The sequence below is a fragment of the Colius striatus genome, chromosome 9, assembly GCF_028858725.1.
Source record: "Colius striatus isolate bColStr4 chromosome 9, bColStr4.1.hap1, whole genome shotgun sequence".
Classification (NCBI taxonomy): Eukaryota; Metazoa; Chordata; class Aves; order Coliiformes; family Coliidae; genus Colius; species Colius striatus.
The window spans coordinates 4,466,603-4,493,727 of record NC_084767.1 but is presented as its reverse complement, the minus strand read 5'-3'; the positions used below and the strand labels follow the sequence as shown (position 1 = coordinate 4,493,727).

The window sequence follows — 27,125 nt, the reverse complement described above, 5'->3', positions numbered from 1 at the left end:
GTTTTGATTTGAGGAAACTTAAAAGCAATTTTGGTCATCCTTGAGAAGGCAAGAACAAAACAACCTCAAAAGCTGGACTGCCTCTGCTCCAGTGCCTCTTGCATGTCAGTGGGGACACGCTGGGTCTTCTGCATATTGCAGTGTTCAAGGTCTGTCCCTCCCTGAATGCATGCAGGGCTGTGTAGGTATGTTTGAATTCCTGCAACAAAAAACTCTGCAAATAGTGGGGTTTTTGATGGGATTTTTTGTTTGCTTTGGCTGGGGGGCAGGGATGAATTTGTTAAAATTAGGCCCAAATTCCATTCCTTTGGAAGTAATACAGTGCCTTATCCCAGCTGCTATCACAGCAAAACAGGACTGATTCCCTGGGTCTGTGTCCTGCTGTCTGGCATCTCAGGGAGCAGGCGCTGGGGAAGTGGCCTGTGCAGAGCAGTGCCAGCACGGAGGGCAGCAGGTCTGGGAGTGCAGGGAGGAGCTGGGAGGCAGGTGAAGCTGGAAGGGAGGAAGTTGGAAAGGCAATTGGGACAGACTGGGTTGCAGAAAGCTGAAGCTGGTGTTCTGAGTGAGCAGGCAAAGGGTGTTTTCCACCCTCTCCTTGGTGGAGATGAGCCAAGGGGTCTGGGTGAGCTTTATGAGCCAAAACACAAACTGAGCTGCTGGAACAGGCTCTGTGCAGATGAGAAAGAAAAGTGCATGAAGTGATCTATGGACTGTCAGCAGCTACCCCAAGAGTCCCTGGCATGTCCCTCCTGGCCTGTGTGTGGGACTTGGAGAGGAGCTGGGCACTCTCTGCCTCCAGCCACATGCTCACCTGAAGCTGAGCATCGCTGTATGTTTTATTTGAAAGGGTGCTGTGGTTGCTTGGGAGTGAGGATGCCTTTCTTGAAATTGCTGCATCCAGACACAAGTACAATTACAGCACATCTGGGCTTGCCCAGTGGAGCAAGCCCATGGGAATCCAGATGGCTTTTCCACATTCAGCTGGTCAGTTGGCTGCAGAGCAGCTTACAAAGCCTGGGGTTCTGTGAGACGGCTGCTCACATCTATGGGGCCCTGTCCCCTGCCCAACAAGGCACCTTCTGCAGACGCATGGACATAGCCATGAGGGTGACCATTATGAGTAAGCCCCTGCCAGCAGTGGGAGCCTCAGCTTTGGCAAGAGTCTGGGTGTCCCTGCCCTGCCCCATGGTGCACTTCTGCAGCATCACGGCGAGCAAGGTAAGGTAGAGTGGCACAGGCGGCTGCTGGTGCAGGCAGGGGTTAAGCTGTGTGCAGCTGCTTGTGTAACCAAGGAAATATTAAAGTAAACAAGCAGGGAACAGCTGTTGGGCAGAAGCCAGGGCTGGAAGGAAACAGAACTCATTGCTTCCTTCTCTGCAGCATCTCGTCTTCGTTGGTGCTCCAAGGTGGTGCCCAAGCTTGTGCCATCATTTGCTGCAAGTGGGGCACAGTCTTTTGGGGTTTCTATGTGATAAAGCAATGCCTCCAGCTGTGCTGTATCCCTGGGTTGCCTTGCTCCTCGTGGGGAAGGACATGTAGGGCAATAGTGGCCATCCTTCCTCTCTTCCTGCCCTTCCATCCTGGCTGGAGCTGTGCATGCACCTAGATGGAAAGCATGGTCACTGGAGCCTGTCTGGAGCCAGAGACTCAAACTGGCTCCGCAAAACACCCTGGAGCACCTTCAGAGACAGAGGTGCTTTATGTAGAGATACGTATCATGATACAGATGGCAAAGTTTAAAGCAAACATCTCCCCCTTTCCCAGTGCCCTGCAGCTTTATCTGAGAAAGAAAAAAGGAGAAAGAAAAAAGTAACCACTCCTTTTTGGCTCTGTTGAAAGAATGAATGAAACTGTGGGTTTTCCCTTCCTTCCCCCTTATCACACATGCTTCCTGGTGTCCTCATTTTAAACTTGTGGTGCGGTACGGTGGAAATTGGATCGAAAGGCAAGGAGTGAAACAGATCCTCTGAGCACAGTGGAAAAAAATGCTCTAGGTAGGCTTGGTAGCACTGACTGGTGCCGTTGCTGGAGGCTTTTATTATATGACTGGTGGATGATTCTATGCCAATTTTAGCTCTTTAGGCAGAAATTTTCCATGCTGGAAATTATTCATGCCTCTGGTTATTAAAAAAAAAGACCAAAGAAAAAAGGCCACAAAGTAACTGATTGGTTAAAATGCTTCAGCTGCTTCTGAAAGCAGAGGGAAAGGTATTTTTCCTGGGTCCAGCTCTGCTTCTTTGTGATGTGTTGGAGGAAGAATTGGAAACTTGAGTTGCAGGTGATCTTCATGTCAAGAATCTGTCTTTCATGTTAATCTGTCTTTCACGTTATCCAGTGAAAATCCGTTCCAGTTTATTCATACTTCTGTCCTTGAGCAATCGTGGACCATGGATCATAGAATCATAGAATGGTAGGGTTGGAAGGGACCTTTAGAGATCATCTAGTCCAACCCCCCTGCAGAAGCAGGGTCACCTAGATCAGGTCACACAGGAACATGTCCAGGTGGGTCTTGAAGACCTCCAAGGAAGGAGCCTCCACAACCCCTCTGGGCAGCCTGTGCCAGGGCTCCCTCACTGAAACAGGGAAATAGTTTTCTCTTATGTTTAAGTGGAACTTTTTATGTTCCAGCTTCATCCCATCACTCCTTGTCCTATTACTGTCTACTATAGAAAAAAGGGATGTCCCAACCTCCTGACACCCACCCTTTAGATATTTATACATGTTAATAAGATCACCCCTCAGTCTCCTCTTCTCCAGACTAAACAGCCCCAGTTCCTGCAGCCTTTCCTCGTATGAAAGATGTTCCAGTCCCCTGATCATCTTGGTGGCCCTGTGCTGGACTCTCTCCAGCACTTCCCTGTCCCTCTTGAGCTGAGGAGCCCAGAACTGGACACAGGACTCCAGATGAGGCCTCACCAGGGCAGAGTTAGAGAGGGAGAAGAACCTCCCTTGACCTGCTGGCCACACTCTTCTTGATGAATCCCAGGCTGCCATTGGCCTCGTTGGCCACGAGGGCACATTGCTGGCTCATATTTAGCTTATCATCAATCAGCACTCCCAGGTCTCTCTCTGCAGAGCTGCTCTCCAGCAGTTCGACCTCAGCCTGGCCTGGTTCAGGGGGTTGTTCCTTCCCAGCTGCAGGACTCTGCACTTGTCCTTGTTGAACCTCATGAGGTTCCTCTGTGCCCAACTCTCCAGCCAGTTGAGATCCCACTGACTGGCAGCACAGCCTCTGGGGAAAAGTTTTGAGTAGAGGTATTTGTTAATTTAATATCTGTGATCCCAGTGATTCTGGCTGCACTTTCCATGTTCCTGTCAGAAGCTGAAGCAGGGTCTTGTTTTTTCCATAGCAGCTCTGACCACTTTGGGGTGAAGGTTGGTGCACCCTTTTTTGGCTGTCAGTGACCCTCCTATTGAGCCCAGGCAGGAGGACAAGGAGGCAAACTGGATCTGAGTAGGAGTGAGGACAGGGTATTTGTTGAGGTAGGAGTGAGGTCGATGGGGTCTCACCCCCAGGCTGGTGTGATGCTGCAGTTCAGAGCAGCCCAGGCCTGGTTGTGAGAGTGTTTGGGGATTTTCTCCTGATAGTCCCTGTGGAGCCACAGCTGAGGCACTTGTCACCTTCTACTGTGGCCAGACAATTATTTTAGGAGCAGGGCCAATTAAAACACATGCATGCTTACTACTGACAGCCTCGCCAGCTAGCCTGCTCCCACTGCAACCAGAGTGTCCTCCCCTCCCTAGCCAGGCAGGAATGACACTCAAGACACAAACCTCCAGCTCAGTCAAAGAAGAGGGGAAGCCTGGGGTTTGCCCATTGCTGGTCTCTGCTCCCTCTGGATGCAGGGATGTCAGACCGGTATCGGGATGGAGGATGTTGCAAGTGGTGTGCTGTTATCAGCTGGGAGTGTTCAAGGTTTTGTCTGAATACTGTGAACTTCCAGAGCTCTTCCTTTGGCTGGTGTTGATACCCATGGCCAGCCCTCTTCTGCCAAAGTCCTGGTTCACAGCTCATTGCAGTGGCAGCTTTGCCAAGCACCACCCTGCTTTTCCCTTCCACGGGTGGCAAGACCTCCTCTTTCTGCCTAATTACCTGTTTTCATGTCATGGCCAAACATGGAGGTTGTCACCTCTTCTCTAAGGGATGGTGACCAATGCTCATCCTGTAGTTTAGCTCCTATATCCAAGCACGAGGCACAGGCTGCTTCCCCCTCATCCTGGTCCAGTGTTTTGAGCAGATGAAGTGGTGGCCCTCATCTTTTGGACAACACACAGGTCATAGCCTGCAGCAGGGTCATCCCAGGAAGGCTTGGCATACTATGCCAGCCAGTGCTTAAGCTGAGGAATACCTCCACCTCCTGCTCATTGCAGGAGGAAATCTTCATCGACCTGGACAGTGCTCAGGAGTGTTTACCTCTGTGCTTAGGTTCCTACCACCTCTTCTCCATGCTTTCTGTATAAATGTTTTCTGTCCCACGGTGATGTAGGGATTAGAAACCAAATCCTAGATGGAATTGTAGCTCTAAACTTTGAAACCTTGGGTAACTGTATGATTTGTAGTAAATTTGTAGCTACAAATGCTAAATGCAGTTCTGCTTGAGTCTCTTGGCTGGAAGCATAATTTCCTTCAAATAGGATTGAGGTCCTTTCGTAATGCTCAGTGTGCCAGATGTGAGCTATTGGGAGCAGATGGATACTGTTCCTAAGAAATAAAGGCACAAAGATTGATGCTTGTGAAGGTGCCAGTTGTATTTTGGACACTCGTTGGGGCTGGCAGGTACACTGGAAACGTTAGCTGGCGTGGAAGCTGCTGATGGTATCTGTGAGTGGCTGTTTCTGGAGGGCAGAGGCAGAGGGTGGGGGATCCCGTGTGCCTGAGAGATGCTTCAGCCCTTTGGGGAGGGCAGAGCTGGGCAGTGGCCCTGGGGCTCCGTTGGACCACAGTGGCTGTGTCACTCGGGAGGAGGTTAACAAGCCTTTTGGAAGGATCCTCTTGAAACCCTTGGCTGTAAGGAGCAGCACTGTTGGTTACAGAACAGACACTGGCTTCTATTTTGCATGGTTTTGGTTTTTTTTCAATGGAAACCCCCAAAAAGAAACATTTTTTCCCCACTCTGTAATTATGAGCTCATCAGCCACGATGGTAGTCACTTCAAGTCTTCATGTGACCAAGAGCTGCTATTGTCATGCTGTGCTCCTAAAACGTCCATACACGCAACCCGACCTTATTCCACCCTTCCTGCTATTACCAGCCCTCGTGCTTTCCCTGGGCAGGAGCCCTGCTCCATGTCCTCAAGCTTCCTCTGCCTTTTGAGTAGGAGCCTTTGCTCTTCAGTCCTGTCTTGTTTTGCATCCTGGGCAGCAAAGCTTGAGTCTCCACGTTTGGGAGTGAATCTGGTTGGTCACAAAGTGAGCTGCTTGTGAGCTGTGATGGAGCCAGGTATCACACCTCCTCCTTGGAGCAGGCTTGGTCGTGTCCTGCCTTCTCACCACTGAGGCAGTAGCTTCTCCTCTGGCAGGCAGCTGCAAGCCCTTAAATATCAAATTGCCATTCAGGGTTGCCCTCCTTGGGGACAGGTTACCCCAGGGCTCTTTTCCCTGGCATTAAGAAACCTCTTCTTCAGTCCTTGTCCCAGCTGAAGGCTGTAGGAGAGGGTGATGCTGTGTGGCTGCTCCTCTGCACAGGAGTTTAGTTTTGAGCCAAGGGCTGGAGACGTGACGTAGGCTGGAGTAAACGTGCTTGCTGCACGATTCAGACAGAAAAACTGAGGATTTTAAGCAACCTTACAAATGGGTTTGGCTCTCTCCCCCAACTCCTTTCTGCATGTGCATCGAGTGTGTTTCCCAGTCCTTTCATTTGTCCATATGTTTAACAAATCCTTCAGGTTCTTAGCTGGAAACTTTCAGCTTTGACCCACCTGGAGCGATGTCATCTTGGAGAGAGTCCTGCAGCCCTCGGGCCAACAGCTTTCTGTGTAACACCAAAAAAAAATAGGCTATTGAAGTGGTGCCTACTTCTGTGAGAAAACTGGCAGAAAGCAATGGTCTGTGCATGTTATTTTGCTGTGGAAGACAGATTAGCCCTTCTGGAAGTGGGTTCTTCATGTGCTGTAGACATGAAGCCACCAGGCAATGATGGGGAGTGGGGGATAATCAGTATCTTAGTCATTCAGAGTGTCTCTAAATAAAGCACTACATTAAAACAGGCTCAGAAGACACTAGCTGGCACACAGAGAAGAATTGTTCTCATCAGCCTGTTTCAGGCAGTTGGACTCTTGAAAAATGAAAATGAGCCTTGTGTGTTGCTTCCAGTACTGCAGGTCCCATGCTTGCCTTCTCCTGCCTGCACTTCTCCTCTTCCTCCTCTCTTCTTTAAGCTGGGCTCCTGGCAGGGTCCACAGATCAAAAAGGTGAAATAAGTGTTAATTATCTATATGTGGAAAGCAAAGGGCAGGCATGCCCAGTAACATGTCCCAAACAGCACAAGGCTCCTTGAGATGGGAACACAAGCTGAGGCACCGCTTTCACCCCTCTTCTGAGTCGCGCCTGGTCCTGGCAACCTCTTTGATGCAGAAACTCCAAAGCCATGCTGTGGCTGCAGGAGATAGATGTCTCTTTGTGTCCAGGGCTTGTAAACAGAGCTCTTTCCATAGCAATTTCGTAACAGGAATCGTATTTCAACACTTTGGGGATTTCTATTTCCCTCCAGGGTTTGTGGAGTTCAGCAGAATTCTGCCCTGTTGCATGTACAATGTACTTGGTGGTTTCACCCCACCACAAAAATAAATCACCAGGATCTCACTCTTGGGCAGCTGAATCATGAAAGACAGGCCCTTGCGTGACAAAGGACCAGAGAAAACTCACAGCTTCCTATGGTGAGGTTCCTGCTACAAAACACCAGAGACTTACTTTTCTTGCTCTGTGCCCAGACTGTACTGAGAGCTCTGGGCTGAAGCACCATATGCAGAGGTATAGCAGCAGTGAATTGCCATCACGGAGCTAAAGAGAAGGAGAAACACTTTTCATCAAGTCAGGACTATCTCCGTAGAAGAAATAGCCAGTATTTTTCCAGCAGCACATCAAAGATGATCATTCTCCTCCTCTCTCCCTCCACAAAGAACATGCACAGCCCAATGCACTTCAGCCTTGTTAAAAGCTGGCTCCTTACTTTTTTTCCTCTCTCCAAATGTCTCCCATTTATAGCTTTCCAGCATTTGGCAGCCGGGAGCCAGCGCATTCCCATGTGTGCAGTGCCAAGGCTGGTCAGTGGAGCTGCACTTGGCTCCCCCTGGCCCCCTGACTGGCTGCTGCGTGCCGTGCTGTGCCTGGCAGCGAGCTCCTGGCAGCCAGGGCTGTGAGCTGCCTGGGGCTATGCCCTGCCCTGGGGAAGGGCAGCCTGTCCTACCCGAAAGTGTGTGTCGGATGGAGGTTCCCAGGGCACACCTGATTGTCAGTTCCCATAGCTAAAGCCTTTCTCAGGACACTGCTGAGAACAGTACTCATAGAATCACAGAATGGTAGGGGTTGGAAGGGACCCTTAGAGATCATCTAGTCCAACCCCCCTGCAGAAGCCACCTAGATCAGGTCACACAGGAAGGCATCCAGGTGGGTCTTGAAGACCTCCAAGGAAGGAGCCTCCACACACCCTCTGGGCAGCCTGTGCCAGGGCTCCCTCACCTCAACAGTAAAGTAGTTTACTCAACGAGTTTTGGTTTATTCCAAGCTGACGGCCAGCATTTGCCCTTTCCTTCTGTTCCAAGCATGGCTCTGCAGGCTGTCTCTGCACCCTAGCCAGGTTTCTGCAGCCCTCTCTCTTGCCTCCAGAGCAGTTTTGCTTCTTGCTGGTTTGCCCTGAGTCTCTGCCTGCTCCCTTCAGATGATCCCTTCTTGTTGCCAGGCTCATTGCCTGGTGCTGCTGTGGTGGCCCTGTGGCAAAGAAGGGCTGGCTTCTGAGCCTGTGCTCTGTTCATTCATCTCTCTTGGCACCCTCTGGTCTCTTTCCCTCTGGAAACTTGGCAGAGCCAGCGCTGGCAGCCTTTGCTTCCCAGTCCTGGGGGAGGTACGTCCCACGCCGAGCATCACTTGGTGGGTGCGATCTGGAGGGGAGCCTGTGCTGAGTGTAACCCAGGGAGGGGGAAGGCAGAAAAATGGGGAGGTTAAAAGTTTTGCATCCTCAGGGATGGAGCTGAGATCTCTTGCTGACAATCTGGTGTGGTTTTGTTTGGTGACGCTTTTAGTAATGTGGTGTTTCAAAGTTGACCTGTAACACAAGGTGAGGGGTTACACCCCTCTCCCTGTCTCAGGGGTGAGCTAATGCTCTTCCACTCCCCAGTTCCTTGATGAGAAAGCCCTGGAAATTCAGCAGCCCCCCGTTCTTGGTAGGGCTGAGCAGAATCCTCAGGAGGGCAGGAGCTGGCTGGTGACCCTTCTCCTGGCTGCTGCCCACGGGAGGAGGTGCCCAGGTGCTTGCCAGGAGCTGGTTGTGGTGGGGAGGATGGTTAGTGAGGCTGGTGTGGGTCTGGGTTGCTGTGAGCCCCAGCCTCTACCTGTGCTCTTCATCAATTGAACACAGCTCAGTTTTCTGGTGGAAAGACCTGCAATTTATATCACGTGGCAGCAGCCCTGGATCCGAAATGAACCCGTTTCAAACTGATGGATGCTGCCTGGGGAGGATGGATTGCAGTAAATCAGTGCAAAGGAGTCAGTACCCCAGAGTGCTGAGTTTTAGTAAAATGGCTCATTTATTTATATTACTAAATCCATAGGATGTAATATGGACCATAGCATGTACCACACACATATCTTGGGCATCCTGGAAGCATCTCTGCAGTTTTATTGTGAGTAGAAGATGGAAATAAGAGCTGGGAGAGACCGAGCAAGATGGTGGTTCTGGGCTTGTCCTGCCCTTGCAGGGGGAGGTGATGAAGCTGAAGGGATGATGTGTTTTTCCACCATCTTGATTTCTCCCTTCTTTGCCTTTTGTTTGATCACATCAGGCTGTGGCAGGTCTCCCAGGCTGCTCCTGCACTGCCTGAGGAAAGAGCTTTCCCTGAAGGATGTCTTGGAGTCCCCTTGCAAAGCGAGGTGTGGACCTCTGCACTGAACTCCCTGTGCTTCCAGTGGGCTTGAGGGCAAGTGAAGAATTTAACCACTTGCACTCCCATCCCAGAAGTGATGCTCCTCTCCTCTTACTTTCCTTGCATGTTTTTTCCCCTTCTCCTGGATGCTCTCTGACCTGAGGCTTGTCTGGCTCCTCCTTCCCATTGCTGGGACCCAGCATAGATAGGCATTGTGCAGGAGCGATGAGGAAGGCAGGTCTGTGCTAGCTGCAGTGGGGCTGCTCTGTTGGCTGGGTTAGGGGAGACCTTGCAGGGACAGAAGGATGGGTGTGCAGGATCTGCCCTTCCTCCATGATTCATGCCTTCCAGCCAGCCAGCAACAGGGAGGGGAACCTCGTTAACCAGAAAATGGAGAGGGGAAAACGTGACATGGTACCAGTGGGCAGATGCTGTGAGGCTCTGGCAGCCAGCCCGTCCCCTCTGTGGTGCCATGGAGACTCTGTGGTTTTCCTGCCAGCAGCTGAGGCTTTGCTTCTCCACCACCACGGGGGTGTTGTGGTGCTGCTGGATGTGTGGCAGCCCTTCTGCTCATCTTCCCATTGCCTCGTGGCCTCAGTGCATCCCTGGGCTGCAGGATGCTGCTCTGCACTCTGTGTTATAGTAACTTTTTGATTCTAGTGTTGTCTAGGATTGCAATGCGAGCAATAGCCTACATGGAAAGTGGTCTCTCTTGTGATGAGGAGACACAGCATTTTCCCTGCCTTAATTCCACCATATTATAGAACCATGGAGTCATTTTGGTTGGAAAAGACCTACAAGATCATCCAGTCCAACCCCTGCCCTCACACTGCCCAGCTCACCACTAACTCACGTCCCTCAGCACCTCAGCTATGCATCTTTTAAATCCCTCCAGGGATGGGGACTCCATCACCTCCCTGGGCAGCCTGGGACAGTGTTTAACAACCCTCTCAGGGAAAAAGTTCTTCCTAATCTCCAATCTAAACCTCCCCTGGCACAACGTGAGGCCATTTCCACTTGTCCTGTCATTCATTACTGGGGAGAAGAGACTGACCTTGAGGCCTTTGTGGTAGAGGTGAGTCACTGAGAGGTGAATTACAAGTGATGTTTATGGATGTCTTTACCTGGCAGTGTGGAAAATAGATCTTGGAGATGGGGACTGGGAGATGTAATTAAGATTGGTGAATTTATTGTTGTAATACTGCCTTTGTTAGAACATTTAGGGTTTTGGGCAAGAAATAGCTTTCATTCCAATGTCTTTTTTTCAGTGCTGATGTAGACCAAGTAAAACCATCTGTTGGTTAATGCTGACACCCTACTAAATCAGCCAAACCAAGTATTTTTTAATATGCAAGATGTTGTCATGCACCTTTCAGAGAGTTCTCCCACTTTGCAATGCCAGCTCAGCCTGCTGACTGATCATTCACCATCAACCATGGTCTGGTACTTGACCATTTTGGAGAAGAAGATGATACTTGGTTGTAGCAGACTTTGAGAAATGCTTCCTTTGGCAAGTGGTTTGGGGCTGACTCACACACCTCCTCAAGCTGTCAGCAAACCAGCCCACATCCCTACAAACTTGGGGTGGCTCTGGGAAAGGCAGGAATGAGGATGTTGGAGGTGAGACCTCTTCCTGTCTTGGGAAAAGTTCAGTTCAGGGAAAAGTTCAGTTGGTTCAGCTGTTTTGTGCAACTTCACTCTTGGGTGGGTGGACAGCTTAACCCCAGGCATTGCTGTGGTGAGGGCTGGCTGAGGTGTTCTGCTTTGCAGAGTGCAGCTGCCATGTTCTTTTTTTGGGGGAATGAATATTGCTGACAAATGGAGGAAAGGATCATTTTTAGGAAGCTGAGGGTCTCCTTCCCTGTCTGTAGAGCTGCTGCTGGCAGCAGGCATTGCCCTTCCCCAGCCTTGGAGAGCACTGGGATGTGGAAGCTGCCAGCACCTCTTACAAAGACCCAAATCCTGGAGTTCTCAGCCAATCAACAGAAAGTTGCAATGCCATTTTTTTTCTAACTGCATGCATGTTATGTCATGGGTGATGAAATGGCCACTGAAGAAGGCTTTGTGTTCAGCATTACGGAGTGCCAAGGCAGCTGGGAAGCTGCACAGCTCTTCAAAATGGTGAACTTTCCTCATCCTAAGGCGGGAGGAAGGTTAGTGTTTCAGTTTTAGCAGAGAAAGAAACTCAGCTCAGTGTGTGTAAAATGTTCTCTTGGTTTTTCTTTATTTTTAATGAAAAGCTTTCCCCATGGTGAGTCACTTGAAACATTACAATTCCTTTTAGCTTTAGTGGTTAGGTTTTACCATTCGAGTTGAAACCTTAATTGAAATGGATACTCGTCTGCTGATGTCTCTTCTTGGCAAAGCAGCATTTTCCAGTTCTCCTCCTCTTTTCCCCCTCCCACCCCTCTGCCCACCTCCAGGAAACAAAAAAAAGTCCCTCTGGAAAGTTTCCAGGGAGCTCTGAGGTTGCTGTTTGGGGTGCGACTGCTTTCCACTTCCCAACAGCTGGCTGCCTTAAGCCCCTAAAACTTGATGTTTCCTTATCAGTCTGTGAATTTGGTCAGAGGCTTTTCAGGTTTTCTCTCTTTGCTTCTCTGTGGTGAGATTACACTTAGCAAAGAGCTCCACGATTAGGGTGCTGTCGAGGTTCCTGCTCCTTAATGGTTTAGTTATGCTGGAAGACCTTGGCATTGCTCAATCTCCCTCTTTGTTGGATCCTAAAATAGCAGGTGCAGTTCAAAGTGTGTGGTTTGGGGAGAATGTAGTGTGAAATGTGCATTCTCGTGTTTAAATGCACAGAGAGCAGCAGGGTTGCTGCACTTTGCCTGCTGCCGGGGCTCCTCTGCAGTGCCTCTGTTTGCTGGCCCTGGGTGAATATCCCAGGTTAAGATGGCATTCCTGCAGGAGTTGCATTGTATCTTGCTTTAAGCATCCCAAAGCTCCCCATAGCCCAGCTCTGCTGCTCAGTGCTTGCTCAGCCTCTCCCTGTTCAGCACATTGATTCCTCCCTCAGCCTCGAGGGCCTGTCTCCTCCATCACACATCGCCCAAGGGCAGCCTTCTGGTTTTGCCCTGAGTAGAGTTTCTTGGTGAGCTCCAACCCTCTGGCAAGTACTGTCTGAACACATAAGTGTTCCAAGTCCTCTCCTGCTGTTGTGTGGGTGGTGGCCATGCCAGTGGCTCCCACCATAGTGCCTCCCCACAGCAGTTGTGGGTATCCACTGTCCACAGAGGCTTCCTGCCCAGCTTGGTTTTTTGGGCACCACTGAACTTGGCACCTTTAAATCTCACCTTTAATTCTACTTTTTTGAGCACCACTGAACTTGGCACCTTTAAATCCCAGCTTGAATTCCACCTTTAAATGGTGGAATGTGAGGGCAGTGTGCTGCAGCAGAGAGAGATGCTGCTGGTGCAGCAGAGCTGAGGTGGGGATGCTGGTTCCTGCCAGGGCTTCAGGGTTCAATCAGCTTCTGTCTGTGCTAGACTGAGAGTTTTATTGTCAAGTGGGAAAGGGTGGAAAGGAGCATTATCATACTGAAGACTGAGGAGTATCTGTTTCATATGGAGACTCTGATTTTGGCAGTTAAACCTTGGGAGGCTGCAGTTTCTCTTTTTCCACATGTGTAATTGCACTGGCTGCCACGGAGCTGCTCTTGATGGACACCACCACTGAAGCAGAATGAAATCCTCCCTTGCTTGGAGACAAAAGTCTCTCTGTGTTGGCCTTTCTGCTGACTGTGCTCGCTTGGAAGATGGGGTTTGCGTTTAGGGAAGGAACAGCAGGGAAAATAGATGGTTAGCAAGAAGTCTGATGCAAGAGGATGGTCATGAGGCTGGTGTTTCTGACCAGAAACCCTCTCCCAAGTGGCAGGACTGCAGCTTTTGCAGCCCTGCCTGTAGTTCAAATGCCTCTTTTGTCTCATCATGTTTGGGCCTGCCACAAGTTTAAAACCTTGCATTAATTTCAGGGAAGGAATGTATGCTGGTCTGCTTCTCCTCATCTGGAGTGGGGAAGGTTTTGAGGAAGGGAGGGGTCAAACAGAAATCAGGTCATGAGCTATTGGAGGGAGAAGCTAGAAAGAAGTCATCCTGAGGTTTTGAGCAGCTGGGAGAGGGGTGGCATGCACATGAAGCCTGCCTGTGACCTGTTGCTGAAATGCTTGACTGAAGGCTGCCTCTTGATGTGGAGCACTGTGTTAGATGTGAAACCAGAGCTGGTTGGAGTGTTTGAGCACAGCCCTCCCCTTGCCATGCCCCAGCTGCTCAAACACATGAAACAGGGCAAATACCTTGGTATTTCTCCACTGTTGTTTCCACAACAGAAACTAAATCTCATTCCTTCCTGGACTTGAGGCATGCCTCCTTTGGGATGCTAGAGAGGAGGATATGCTGAACATGGATTGTATTTGCAGCCTTCCTAGGGTTACTGGTTGTGGTTCTGTGGTCTTTGGCAGCAGGCTGGGGCAGGTGGCACAACTCTTCCTTGCTCCCGTGCTGAGGCTCCTTCCAGGGGTGCTTTCTCATGTGACACAGCCCCACTGTGCTGGAAGGACCTTCCCATGGGCAGGATGGGGGAAGGGGAAGTGGTGCAGACCAGCATCATCACCCCAGGGTATTGCTGTTCTGTTCCCAAGCACGTCTACCAGCAAGAGTCACTTCCCACAGCTGGGTCACCCTGGTGAATTATGGATGCCGTGCTGGTGGTTTGGGGATGTTAATGCTCTGCTCCTGGTGCCTGTGTGGAGTGCTGCAGCTTTCAGTGCTCATCTGTGCAGTCTGGGACTTGCCTACCCAGCCTAATGCTGTCTAGAGGCTGCAATTATCAGAAATTAAGTGGAAAATGGCTTAGTAAAGTACTGTAAAGAGAATGATGACTTCCAGGATTCGGCACCAATGAATCAAACATAAAAAGCGATGTGTTTTAATCACCCAAGAAGCAGGCAGAGGGATCAGCTGTCTGTGAGGAGGCTGTGTAAGTGGAGATTGCTTGGTGCTCTTCTCCATATTTGAGGTGTTCATTTCTTTAAAACACTTTCACTCTCTCCTTAGTCTCTCCCAAAAGTATTCCTGAGAAGCTTACTAAAGGAAGGGAAGCAAACGGTGCTTTCTGGGAGTCGTTTGGGCTGTCCAAAAATAGGTGGTGGTTTTGGATCTCACTGTCTCACCTGATCTCTTACTGGGGCTGAGTTCTGGGAAGATGCAGCTTTACCTTCTCATTCCTTTCTAGATGCCTCAGAGTAGGTACCCAGAGCTACTTACGGCTTTGAAAACCTACAGGCTTTGAATGCCTTAAAATAACGCTCTTGGAAATATTCTTTGTAGATGAGCCCAGAACAGTCACAGCAATTGCTGTGGGAGCAGGGCCTGGATTGACCAGAGAGAGCCTTGTCTGGAGAGGAGGGTAGTTCTCTTTTTCTCCTTCCATGACTCTCTCTTTCACCCATCTGCTGCAATTGGCACATGGTGTTGGTTGCGATGGTGATGCTGGCAACTAGAAACTCCCATTCTCTCATGAGTAATAAACAAACATGATAATCTTTTAGTGATTTCTGGAGGTTTTAAGTTTCAGGGCTGGATGATAAAATGGGAGACTCCTTACACTGAGGTTACTACAGGCTTTTAGTGGTTAGGCACTTGGGGCTGAGTGCCTCCTTTGCTGGGGCTCTCAGCAGCCTGTCATGGTCTCAATTGCTTAAGCTGGTGCTGAGCACCACTGAGGTTTCTGCTCACAGAATCAGTGGCTGCTCAGGCTGGAAATGTCTCCCATCCCAAGCAGTGGAAGGTTTTTTGCCTAGTTGCTTTTGGAGGACCTTTGCTCTCAGAGCAAACGTAGGGATGTGAAGCTGCTGTGTCCTCTGAGCCCCCACGTACCAGCAGAGCCTCCCTGGCTTTCGTCCATGTGTTTTCTGGGAAGGCACCCAGGGCAGCACAATGCCTTTGTCCTGGGGCTAGGGGAGACCAGTGTGGGTGCAGGGGTGCATCCTGCCCATCCCTGCACCCGCTGCCCTCTCCATACCAGTGAGCTATTCACAGGCACCAGTGCCTTCCTGTAGCTTCATAGGAAATTCCTCTTGCAGTGGCAGCTGCTGCCAATGTGTGTAATCCTCTTTTTCTTTGACCTCAGTTAATTCTTTTTTTGTCTATTGCTGAGTGATGCCTAAAGTTTTCCTTTAGCTTTTCACAATCCAGCCTCTATGATGCCATTTCCTAGTGCTCTGGAGGTCAGGATTGCCTCTGCATGGTAATGTGTAAAATGCACTTGAACTCATCCCTTGCACCAGAAAAGCTGGGACTGGGGAGAAAGTGTGGTCATTAAGAAACTGCTCAGTTGTGCTGCCTTTCAGCTCCCATTACTTACTGTCTTTGAACACCAAACTTGCCCTGGCCATGAATGGGTATTACCTGGTGCCACACCAGTGGAGTCCTTCCCTAGACTTGACCTCTTGAGCTCAGCATCACCACGTCTGGGATCTGACTGTGTTCTGTGTTGGAACTTCTGTCTTCTGGGCTGTTATGTTTTCATCCACTGCTTCCTCACAGACAGTTCAGGAAGATGCAGGGAAGGTGCCTCTTGTAAGAAGCAAAGAGACTAAACATCAATAGCCTGTGAGCTGCTGCCAGATGTCCTTCTCTTTCCCAGACTATCTGCTTGGCAGATGTTCTCCAAACCAGCTGGCTCCAGGGCACAAGGGTGCTTTGATCTGCAGGAACACACTGACAAAGTTTCTGGTTCTCAATGTGCAGCTGTGTCCCTCATCACGTCCCCGTGGGGTCAGGGTGCTGCTGTGAGGGGAGGCCATTGCTGGACCTGTGTCCCTTTCACACTACATTTGGGGATCAGTGGGATGCTGTCCCTTGGTGGGTCAAATTTGGAGGAGGACTCTTCTTCCCATACGAGGTGACCCAAGTAATGCCCCGTGAGCATGTGGAGGTCAGGGTGAGGACACCTATGAATGTCCCCTTCTGGAGCTCACTGCCATGGGGACAACGGGGCATGCTGTGCCTGGCTGCCTGGGCATTCCTCCCTCATGAGGGATGGGGCCAACAGGGAGTTCAGAGTGTGGGATGAGAGCAGGCTTGGCTTGGACCCATCTTTCCCCCATGGCAAGCTGCTGCCTTCTCTCAGCGGGGAGGCTGTTGCTCTCACAAAGAGTCTCCTGTGATTCTGCTGCTGCACACTCAGACAGACTCTGAAGCCTTTTGTTGAACTCTCTCCTTTTTTTCCTGTTTCCCCTCCGGGTGCTGTCAAAAGCTGACTTCTCTGCTCTGGATAGTGGTCATGTCTGGTGGAGGCAAGGATTAGGTCAGCTCTCGCTTGCTAGACCAAGGAAGAGGAATGTGGTTTTACACAGAACCTCCATCACACAGGCAAAGCAAATCCTCTTGATAAGAAAAGGGGGGCACTGCCTTCTCCCCGTGCGGGTGATTGCAGCTCACAGTCTGGCTCTGTTGTGCAAGAGTTTGCTCTCCTCGCCTGGGTGTTTCATCACCTCCAGCCCATGCTGGTATATCTTGCTGGTCAGTGATGTGAACCACCATCCCTTCCATAAGCTGGCAGAGAGTTGCTTTCTCTTCTGCAGCTCTGAGATATGCCATGCAAGCCCTATCACTCAGTAATGGACAGTCTGGGCTTCAGAGCAGTTTGACACAAGCAAATCCCACAGTCCTCTGGCTGCTGGGGACTTGCTGCAAGAGTAATCCTTCTGGTTCATTGTTACTGGGGTAATTCAGGACCTCTGTGTTTACCATTTCACCCTGATATTTTCCTTTCCACCAGATCACATTTAAATGAAAACAATTTGTTTTCCCCTCACCTTTGCATTTCAGAGGGCAAAACTTCTCCACTTTATGGTGGAGAGCAGAGGAGAAGCAGCAAAGTCATGACACACCTTATTACCTGCTGTCACTTGGCTCGAGTTTTGGGGTGTTTTTTGCAGAGGCTTCTTGGAGTTTGATTCCATCTGGGAAGCAATACACGCTGTTAGACCTGGGGCCCTGCTCCTCTGGCACACAGATCCCTCTGGGGTTACGCTGTCATTACACCATTTTATTTGGGCAAAGCCTTTCCTGCATGCTCTGCTTCCCCATACTGCTGAGCACAGGCATTCCCCTCTCCCTAGGATCCCCTGCAGCCCACAGCACTCTTAATTGATTCAATTAGGATATTATCTTACCAGTTTCCTGTTAATGAAGAAGCTGCCTGCCAATGTGTTAGCTGTTGATAGGAAGCTGCTTTGGAAAGGTTCCCTCCCCCGGGGGTGGCCTTGCTGGGTTATCACAGGCGCTGTTAATGGACAGCCAGGCTGTGGGGTCGGTGTGATGTGCACAGACCTTCAGCCACAGCTCCCTCCAGGCACACTCACTGCCCAGGCATTTCTGGGTTAATCAGAAAAACAGCTAATTGATAAGAGAAACTGGTGGTGGAGATAAATGTGGCTAAACATGCCCTGTCCTGACGTGCTGTGGTGGGGAGCCTGACTGCGGGTTGGATGTGCTGCCGAGGCATCCGTGCCCCAGCCTGGCAGCCACGTGCTCACCCCTCCCTGCTGCAAAGGAGTCCGTGAAAAATGTGACACACCAGCTTCCTGCATAATAAAAGCACATCCAAAATGCTTTAAATGGCAGCATCTGCTCCAAGCTTTTCTCTTTTTTTTTTTAAGATTCTCTCACAAATACTTAAAAATAATCTTGGAAGGGGAGAAACAATAGAGTTGTTGTTTCTTTTTTTCCTTCATTTTTCTTTCCAACCTGGCTGAGTGCATCCCATTGGCCTCTCTCTGCTCTGTCATGCTCAGCAGGGAATGCTGCTCTCCCCAGGGCTGTGTGTCTCTGCCTCATCCCTGCCTCCTCTCACCTTCTTGCCGAGATCACCCTTCTGGGAATGTGATGTGAGCAGTCTTGTTTGGAGCTTGGATGGAAATCCTCACTGCTGAGAGGGTTTGTGGGAGTCTGCCCATGCCAACCACCTCCCTCAGACAGTTCCTTGCCTGCTGGGAAGTGTGTTTCCCTGCCATGGCCAGGGAGAAAGGTGCTCTCCCAGGAAACCTGGCTTGTCGCTGGCATGCCTCAGTTTTCGCAGACCATCTTCTGATGCGTGTCTGTGTGACTCTCAGGGCTTGTGAGGTTGCTGCACTTTTACCCTTTTTCCATCTCTTTTTTCTAGAGCTGTGCCTGCTTCCCTGGGCAAAAGCAGTGCAACAACCTGTGCTGTAGTCCCTGTCCTGCAAAATCAGGAGGAGCAAGATAGGCCAGAAAGGGTATAGGGAAGCTCAAAGCCTGGGGACCTGCCAGCTGGTTTCCTCTGAGTCTTTGGTGGCATCTCTCAGGTCTGGAGCTGACCTTTTCCCATCACTGTTTTGTGCTGCTTTTGTGTGTGTGTGTGTAGTGTTACAGAAGAGCCATCAGCCCATGACCCACAGGCTGGATTTCTGCAGATGCATGCTTTTGTATCTTGCCAAGGCAGACTGCCTGCCGTGGTTACAGCCAGCGCTGGGCTTGTTTTCTTTGGAGTGGGTTTTTTTTTAGCTGTTCTTCAACCACAGGCTTATGCTTAGTAAAACTGATGAACTAGTATTTGCTGCTGCCTTCTCCAGAGCTGTGTGGATCCATGGGACCGACCCCTCTGCCCTGATCCTTCTTCCCTTCTCCTCTTTCTTTGTGTTCCAGAGGGTGCTCCAGGCACCTTGCCACCTCTTTCCTCCAGCAAGAGAAGGGAGAGCAGGTTGTGAGTGCAGAGGCATAATGGTACCAACCCACAGCAGGCAGCACAGTGTGGTCTGGCTGGGGTGATGCTGGTGGCTCTAGGCTGGGCTGGAACAGAGCAGGGTGGCTGCAGCAAGAGGGTCCTCACGCTGCCTTCCACATGCTGAGCAGCTGCTCCAAGAGGCACTTTCAGTCAAGCAGAAGGAAATGGAGAACTTCTGGGCTGAAGTTCTGGCTGGGTTTGGTGGGATCACATGGTTGGAAGCAGATGTGGCCAGAAGCACAGCCCAGGCACGTGCATACAGGAGAAAACACAGCTTGCACCGTTCGTGCCTTGCAGGCTCATAGTGCTCCCGGGAGCGAGAGAGCCTCAGCATGCCTTCAAAACATGAGAGGAGGGGAAAGCTTCCAGTGACTCAAGTACTGTGTTGCTTAACAGCAATCAGATGTGTGGCGCTTGCGACTTGTTTTGCTCAGCCTTCCTCAGTCACAAGCTTCCCCACAGGAAGAGCAAGGCCAGAGACACCTCTCTGCCATAGCACAAGGCGGGTGTTTTACAGGGCAACGGAGGTGGCAGCCTTTATTTTCCTGGGCTGAGGGAAGAGCAGGAGGCCGTTGTATGCCACAGAAGGCTGGGGAAGTGGTGCTGCCCTGGGAGCCTGCAGTGCCATGGGGAGGAGAGTCATCCCTCAGCCGTGCTTGGGCTCGCTTTGTGGCTGCTGGTAATGTCACCACAGTCCTTGGTTATTGCTGTGTCTGGAGTCATTTGCTTTGTTACAAACCCTTTCAGATTCGTTCTGAGAAGAAGCTGTAAACACAGTCTGTTTGTGCTTAGTGTCATCTTGATTTTGAGGGGTCTCGTTTTCACTTTGTAGAGAGTATTTGTGAGCTTTTTAAGGTGTTTCTGTTGTTTTGGGGAGTACTGGGGGAGTTTTTAGTTTCTTCTTAAAATGTAGGAAAAAAACTCTCCTTCCTTCTGCCCTGTCTCCACCAAACCTCAAGAATCTTATCCCAGTGCACTGGAGATCCAAGAAAAAAGAATGCAAGTATTGCAGTGCAGGGGTGCAGAGGAGCATCTCGACAAAAAAGGGGCTTAAATTTAGCATCACAGCTCTTTAAACATGCTTGTCTGTAGCAGTAGAGGCCTCCATAGCCCTTCACTTGGAGCAGACACCTCCTGTGTGAAAGCACATGGAAAAATATATGCCAAAGAAGAGAAGCTGTAAAAACTAGGAGCCATGTGGGACACATCCCCAGGGAGTGGCAGGACCCTGGAGTTTGGCCCAACATGGACCTCCTGATGTTATGTGATGGAGCAGGAGACAGGAAGGAACATGGTTTGTGTGTCTGCTGTGCCAGGGGTGCCTGTCTTCCTGCCAGGCTGGGTGAAGGCTGCCTCCTAGGATCCTCCTGGGTAAACTGGCTGCCTATGGCTTGGATGGACCCACTGTGCATTGGGTAGATGGCTGGCTGGCTGGGTCTAGAGTGTGGTGGGGAGTGGAGTTAAATCCAGTTGGTGCCTAGTCACTAGTGGTGTTCCCCAGGGCTTGGTGCTGGGGACTGATCTGTTCAACATCTTTGTCAGTGATCTGGATGAGGGGATCGAGTGCACCCTCGGTCAGTTTGCAGATGACATGAAGCTGGGCGGGTGTGTAGGTCTGCTTGAGGGTGAGAAGGCTCTTCAGAGGGCCCTGGCCAGGCTGGATCGATGGGCCAAGGCCAATCGTATGAGACTCAGCAAGGCCAAGTTCTGCGTCCTGCACCTGGGCCACAACAACCCCAGGCAACGCCACAGGCTTGGGGCAGAGTGGCTGGAAAGCTGCCCAGAAGGAAAGGATCAGGGGGTGTTGATGGACAGCCGGCTGAATGTGAGCCAGCAGTGTGCTCAGGTGGCCAAGGAGGCCAATGGCATCCTGGTCCGTATCAGAAACAGTGTGACCAGCAGGACCAAGGTAGCAATTGTCCTGTAATAGATACTGGTGAGGTCACACCTTGAATACTGTGTTCAGTTCTGAGCCTCTCACTACAAGAAGGACATTGAGGTGCTGGAGTGTGTCCAGAGATGGGCAACGAAACTGGTGAAGGGTCTGGAGAAACAAGTCTGGTGAGGAGTGGCTGAGGGAGCTGGGGATGTTTAGGCTGGTGAAGTGGAGGCTGAGGACACATGGTCACTCTCTACGAGTACCTGAAAAGGTGTTGTAGTGAGGTGGGAGTCGATCTCTTCTCCCCAGTAATGAATGACAGAACAAGAAGAAATGACCTCAAGTTGTGCCAAGACAGATTTAGGTTGGAGATTAGGAAGAACTTTTACCTGAGAGGGTTGTCAGACACTGTCCCAGGCTGCCCAGGGAGGTGATAGAGTCCCCATCCCTGGAGAGATTTAAAAGACACACAGATGAGCTGCTGAGGGACGTGGGTTAGTTCTGGGCTTGGCAGTGTGGGAGGAGGAGTTGGAACTGATGATTATAAAAGTCTTTTCCAACTGAAACAATTCTGACTCTATGAACAGCTTGGGCTCTCTGCTTGCGTGGTTTCCTCTTGACATTAAATACTTTAATACAGAATGGCTTTTTAGACTTTGTAGGTGCTCAGGACACTTCCTGGGCAGGTTGTCTCTAGTATTTCCATAGGTGCTTAATTATTTATGCAGAGTGTGATAGCTCCAGTAGGAGAGGGCAAGACATGTTGCAAATACCCTGGGGACCAGTGAGCTCTTCAAATGATGGAAGAGAGAGTTCAGATCCACAGCTCAGAGAAAACAAAAGAGAGCTTGCATCTTCCACTCTTTCTTCCACAGGAGGGGGTAACAGTGTTTGGAAGGATGGCTGGGCATACTCTTTCTTCTCTTCTGCTCTGTGCAAAGAGCTAAGCCCAGTGAAATGTATGTTTTCCAGCAAGACCAAGTAAAGCAAATGCCGAGGATGTGGATCCTGCTGGGACATAGGTATTAAAGAGCATAGCAGTTACAAAGAACTTGTGTACATGTGCTGAAGCACCAGTGCAGGCACTCAGCAAGAGCAGGAGCTGATTATCACCTCTGTTTGCTGACTAAACATACTAAGTGAAGTTGCATCAGTCAGGAAATGATTTAATGCTGAAGATGCCATAAAACATTCATCCCTCCAAGCCTGTGTAGCACAAAGCGTTCCCCAAACTTGACGTATAAACTTCATGTCCTTTTGCAGGCAAACATGAGTTGGTGCTGTGACTCCAAGTCAGTTGTAGTCCAGGAACTGTGTCAGTGCTGTGCTATGCTTGAGCTAATAAGCTTAAAATATGCCTTCTTCGAGGAGCTTCTGAGATCTAGTGACGGAGGTCCATCAGGATGAAACTTAATAGCTGCAGAAATGCAGGTTATGTATCATCTGTGCTGAGCAGAATGACAGTGACGGCAGCATCAGTGCTGAGCAACGTGAGGCCTGTGCAGCACTGTACTCTGGCTGATAGAGCTGTGGACGATGTCTCAGGGCACTGCTGCTTAGAACAATCTTCACCCCCTCTCGAGGAGGGTGGCCTGTATACCCTGCAAGTTAATACTGACTTTAATCCCTTCTCTCCATTTCTTTTTAGATGCAAATGCTGGACAAGTTTCCGATGGAAGGAGGGCAGAAGGATCCCAAGCAAAGGATCATCCCCTTTCTGCCAGGTAAGCAAGTGGGCTCCAACAAAAACCATGCTGGTTTTGGCATGGTAGGAGCTGTGTGTGAGCATGCACGTGCTTTAGCTCTTATCTGCCGAACTGTATGAGCAGTAGCGAGTTCTTGGCCTGCAGCGTGTCCATTAAAACATCTGTATTTGTTAGCAGTGTACCCAGCAAGTGTTACACTCCTCAGTCATGCTCTTTTCCTCCAAAAGTCATTAGTGGAGGACTTCAGCTAAGCAACTCTGCTTGCATAGCTTCTGCCAGGAGCAACCCTCACAGGAACCTGCTTGTTTTCAGAAGGGGCCTGGCCAGCACAGCACAGGGCTGAGGATGGTATGAGGCTCCCCAGGAACTGCTGATACTCTGGTTTTCCTGTCCTGTGCAACTCAGAAAGTCATCCAGAGAGAAGGAAATAACAATTGAATTCAACACTTTAAATCAAGCTGAATGACAGTCTCGACTTCCTCCCATGATGTTCAGGACTGGTAGCTCAACAACAGGATTTCTGTAGCATGATGTGTGCCCTGCCAGCCCAACGTGCAGCTGAGAGTTTGTGGTGTGGGGGGTTGCTTGTGGCTGCCCTCTGGTGCTGCTGCTACAAGGAGGAAAAGAACCCTGCTATGCCTTGCAAAAATGAACAACCTGAGGGAAGCCTGGGATTATTTGAGGCACCCATAGCTAATGGCTTTGACCACAGAGTTGTCTTTACCCCCACCCCCAAGTAGCTAATGGGCATATTTAGAAATGTCATGGTACCATAATCACTTCCAGTGACTGTCAGGTCTATTTAGTGCAGCCCTTTGTGCTCTGCTCTGCCTCCTGGCATTTCTAGAAACATAAAGGCATTCAGTGGGCTTTTCTCTGACTGGTATGAAGAAAATCATTTATATCCCTTTCTGAGCACTCAAATCTTGCCTGAGTTTCCCAGAGAGGGATTTCTGATCCTGGCTCATCCTTGCATTGTAACTTCAGCAAAAGCAAAGCACACCTGACTTTAATACAGCAGAAAAGCCCTTTTCCAGCTAGGAATGGGGAGGGAAAATGAAAGCCAAATTGGCAAAGGGCATAACTTGGAAAAATGGGCTTGTAGGGTTTGGCTGGGCTGCACTTGCAGAGAATTCCCACCAAAATGCTGCTGTTTTTGGAAGGCAGTGATTGTGGTCGGGAAGCCCGGTCGGAGCACTGCTGCTCGCAGCACACCCATCAGCGCTTGTTTCTTCTTCTTGGCATTGAAATAATTTCCCTTTGCGAAGAGATATGTCACTGGGATTTCCAGGGCAGGAAAAAGGGGACTGAAGTGGCTGGAAAATAGAGGCTGGCTCTTGTGTAAGAAAAGGCAGCTTTGGGGAGTTAGGGTGGCCATCCTCTAGAGCAGCTTGTGCATTTGTCCGTGTCCTCTGCAGAGGTATTTGCCTTTCTGCTCTGGTCCCTTTGTTGCAACAGGATTAAATAATACCCTTTTCAGAGACAGTCACACGTTGCCTTGGAAAATCTCTAGTCCCTGCTTCTCCCAGGAATGTCTCTTGACATTTCATGTTGGCAGTGGCTTGTGGTAGCTAAGAAGAGAGAGACCGGTGATGCCAAACAACTGGTACCTGCAGCTTTGCCACTTGTACTTTCAGGTGCCACCACAGGGCAAGGTGTGAGGTGGTGAGAAGATCCCAGCAAGGGATGGTGTCCTACCTCTGAGCAGGAGGTAGCTACTGGAAAGACAGATGATCTGACATCTGCCTGTCCTCATGGGGCAGCTTCAGAAGTCGTCTGGCTTCAAGAAGTTGTGTTATTAAGTGGCAATCACGTTGCCTTTGCTGTGAGGATCTGGTGTGTTTCTCCAGAGCAGGACGGTGAGCTATACCTCCCTAGTGAGATGGCTTGCAAACTGTGTCTGCTTCTGAGACAGGGCTTCACTTGGAGGGGTAAGGGAATGCTCTTTTAGTAGTTGCTGGCTGTGCTAGAGGATGTGCAAAGCAGGATGGTTCCTCTCCACAGCAGCTTTTGGCCTTCTCGGTTTGGGAATGACATTGGGTTTTGTTACTTGCAGCTGAACCCAGACTTTGTCTCCCTCTGCCTAGGGGTGCTATCCAGGTGAGCTCAGTGCAAACAGCCTAGGTCTCTTTCTCTGTAAAACATGGCTCCAGTATGATTAGAAGTGCTAAGGTTTTGATTATGTTCCACTTCTGTGAGTACTGTAGTTAACTCCCAATCGCCTTTTGAGCAACATTTGTAGCATCTGAATTTCATTACCAGTGGAGGTTTGACTCCAGTGGTTTACTGAAAGTACACTGCTTTCTGGGAAGTCTGTTGTAAAGTAACATTACACATTGTGGCCACTGCAGCTCTCAAAAATGTCTCCTGTGACCCTGTGCCTCCTGCAGCTCTGACTTTCTTAGCAAACAAGCACCCTGAACTCAGTCACCACCATGACCTGAGAAGGTGCCATCTGGGTTTGTCTGTCAGGCTGGTTTCCTGGAAGGGGAAGAGAGTTCCATGGTTACTCTGTAGTTACAACATCCAGCCCATGGCAACTCTGTTGGCTTTGTGCTGTTTAGTTGATGTTTGCTTCAAGGATTTGACTGGAGACTTTGGGTCTTTTGAAGTAAGTCTCTGATGGTATCACAAAATGCTCTTGTTAAGTGCAAGTCCTCCAGCCTACTCAGCTCTTTTGAAGTGGAATCATAAAGCTCCAGATCAGAGCAATTGCACTTGAGGTTTGGGACCAAGGGTTGGCCCTTCCTGAGTGTTGGCACCACGCTGATCCCATCACACATCTTGGTGAGGTCTGCTTTGGCCTGCCAGGACATTGCAGTGCTCCTGCACCGTGCCTGAAAAGCCTCTCTCACCATATAGGGACATCTGAAACGGACTCTTGGCTACTTTTGCTGGATCTGAGCTACCAGCACAGCCTGCTGAGCTCCATGTGGTGCTGGGGATGGCCCCTGGAAACAGCTTTGGCAGCACCCAAGCCTTTGCATGGCATCAACTGCAGGCCCTGGAGCAGAGTCAGGAGTGGCTGGTGAGAGAGGAGAGACTTGTCATTGCCCAGCCCTTGTGACATGGTGCTGGGCAGCTCAGTCCTCGCCTGCAGGAGTTCACATGAAGGGTTACAGGCATCTTGGCTGGGAGATGATGATGTGGAGACCCCAGGAAAGAATGAACTAAGAAAACAAATGAGCTCAGTTGGGCCTGCTGTGTAAGGGCTGTGCCAGATCTTTCAGGAAACAGCTTTTATAAGGAGAGCAAAGCCTTCCAAACTTTGTACAGCCCGAGTGGCCTGGAGCAGATCCTGGCCAGTCTGCTCTGCTGGAAACGTGAGCCTCAGCAAGGAGGGGTTGCCTGAGGCTGATCTAACTCTGGCTGTAAAATTGCTTTTTAGGAAGCTTTAGCTACAGACAATAGCGAACTCCCAAGAAAGAAGGAAGAGAAAGGGGGTTCAGTGAGATGATTTGAAAAAGCAGTTATCCCTCCTTTCTACTCCCTTCCCAGCCTGCTGACCTGCTTGGCATGGCATCAGGGCTACCCACAAGGTTCAGGGCTTTTCTCCCAGAACAACCGTGAGGATGCTAATAGCTCCCCACAAAAGTCCTGTGAAGGAGATGGAGAACTGCCTATCCATTTTCCAGCTACACTACCCGACTTTCCCCGGTCCCATTGCATCTTCATCAGAGCTAAAGCTGTTTTCTACTCTAGCAGATGGGCATCTCTGCCATTGCACCGTTGGGTGGACAGTCCCAGAGTAGCTTTTAGCTCTTGATCAGTGTGGTTGCCTTTTCTGCTGGGTTTCAGCTAACCCTGCTGATGTGCAGACAGTATTACCCCAGGCAGAGTGCTGTGCTGGAGCAGTTGCTCTGCTTCTGACCTTTGAGCTTTCTTTCAACAAACCACCTTATGTTTTGGTCTATTATTTTAGCCCACAGAGGCAATGGCCTTGGGACTGTTTTGCTCCTACTCAGAAACATTTTGCTTCTACTCTAGGAGAATCTCAAACCGTGACAGTGTAAGAGGCTGTCTTGACAGGGGAACTATTTAATTCAGCTTCATTTCATAGGTGCCTAGGGCTCTATCCTTATGCTATACCCAGCACAGCCCGAGAGGCACTTTGCTGGTTCCTCTCTTGTTCACCAGGATACATGCACAGTGCAGGATTTTGCCCAACAGATGCTAGGTGCAGGGCTCCTGGAAACACCATCTCCCACGCCTGCTTTCCCAGCCTAGGAATAGCCCATGGAGCTGGCTGCACCATCGACTGGGATTAATTATGTGTATATTTGGGGCTGCCTTTTGTTGAAGTGAGTTTGGAAGCCGTGCCAGGGAAAATCTGGATGTGATTTGAAAGGTGCAGAGAAGTGAATTCTTTCCGAAGCAGTGGGGCGGGGGGAGAGTGAGGGGAGTCCTTCAGGGTAAAGCAAGAGCCACAGCTGGTTTTCCACTCTTGAAATATCTGGCTTGGTTTGTGGCTGTGATCGGCAGGGTGATGTGTTTTGGGTCCTCTGTCCCTCCAGCTTGCTGGAGATCCAGTAACAGCCCTTGACTCAAGAGGAGCCTTACCCATTTTGCTGCATGAAATCCCTCTGCCTTGTTTGTTTTTGTCTCCCTGCTCCCCAGTGTAACTTACTCTGCCTGGAGAATTCCCACGGGAGGGAATAGTTGCAGTTTCCCTACCAGTTTGTTTGGAGAGATTAACCCCTTTTGTGGCCTGCCTGC

The 27,125-nt window shown here is 50.1% G+C and overlaps 1 protein-coding gene across 2 annotated transcripts in view; it reads left to right on the top strand.

The window, feature by feature from the left end:
- Positions 1 to 27,125, top strand: part of SH3PXD2B (SH3 and PX domains 2B) — an 80,474-nt gene that overhangs the window by 13,273 nt on the left and 40,076 nt on the right. For both annotated transcript variants that reach the window (XM_062002871.1, XM_062002870.1), the window contains exon 3: positions 22,352 to 22,427. In XM_062002871.1, coding sequence (XP_061858855.1) covers positions 22,352 to 22,427 — 76 coding nt within the window. The remainder of the gene's footprint in view (positions 1 to 22,351; positions 22,428 to 27,125) is intronic.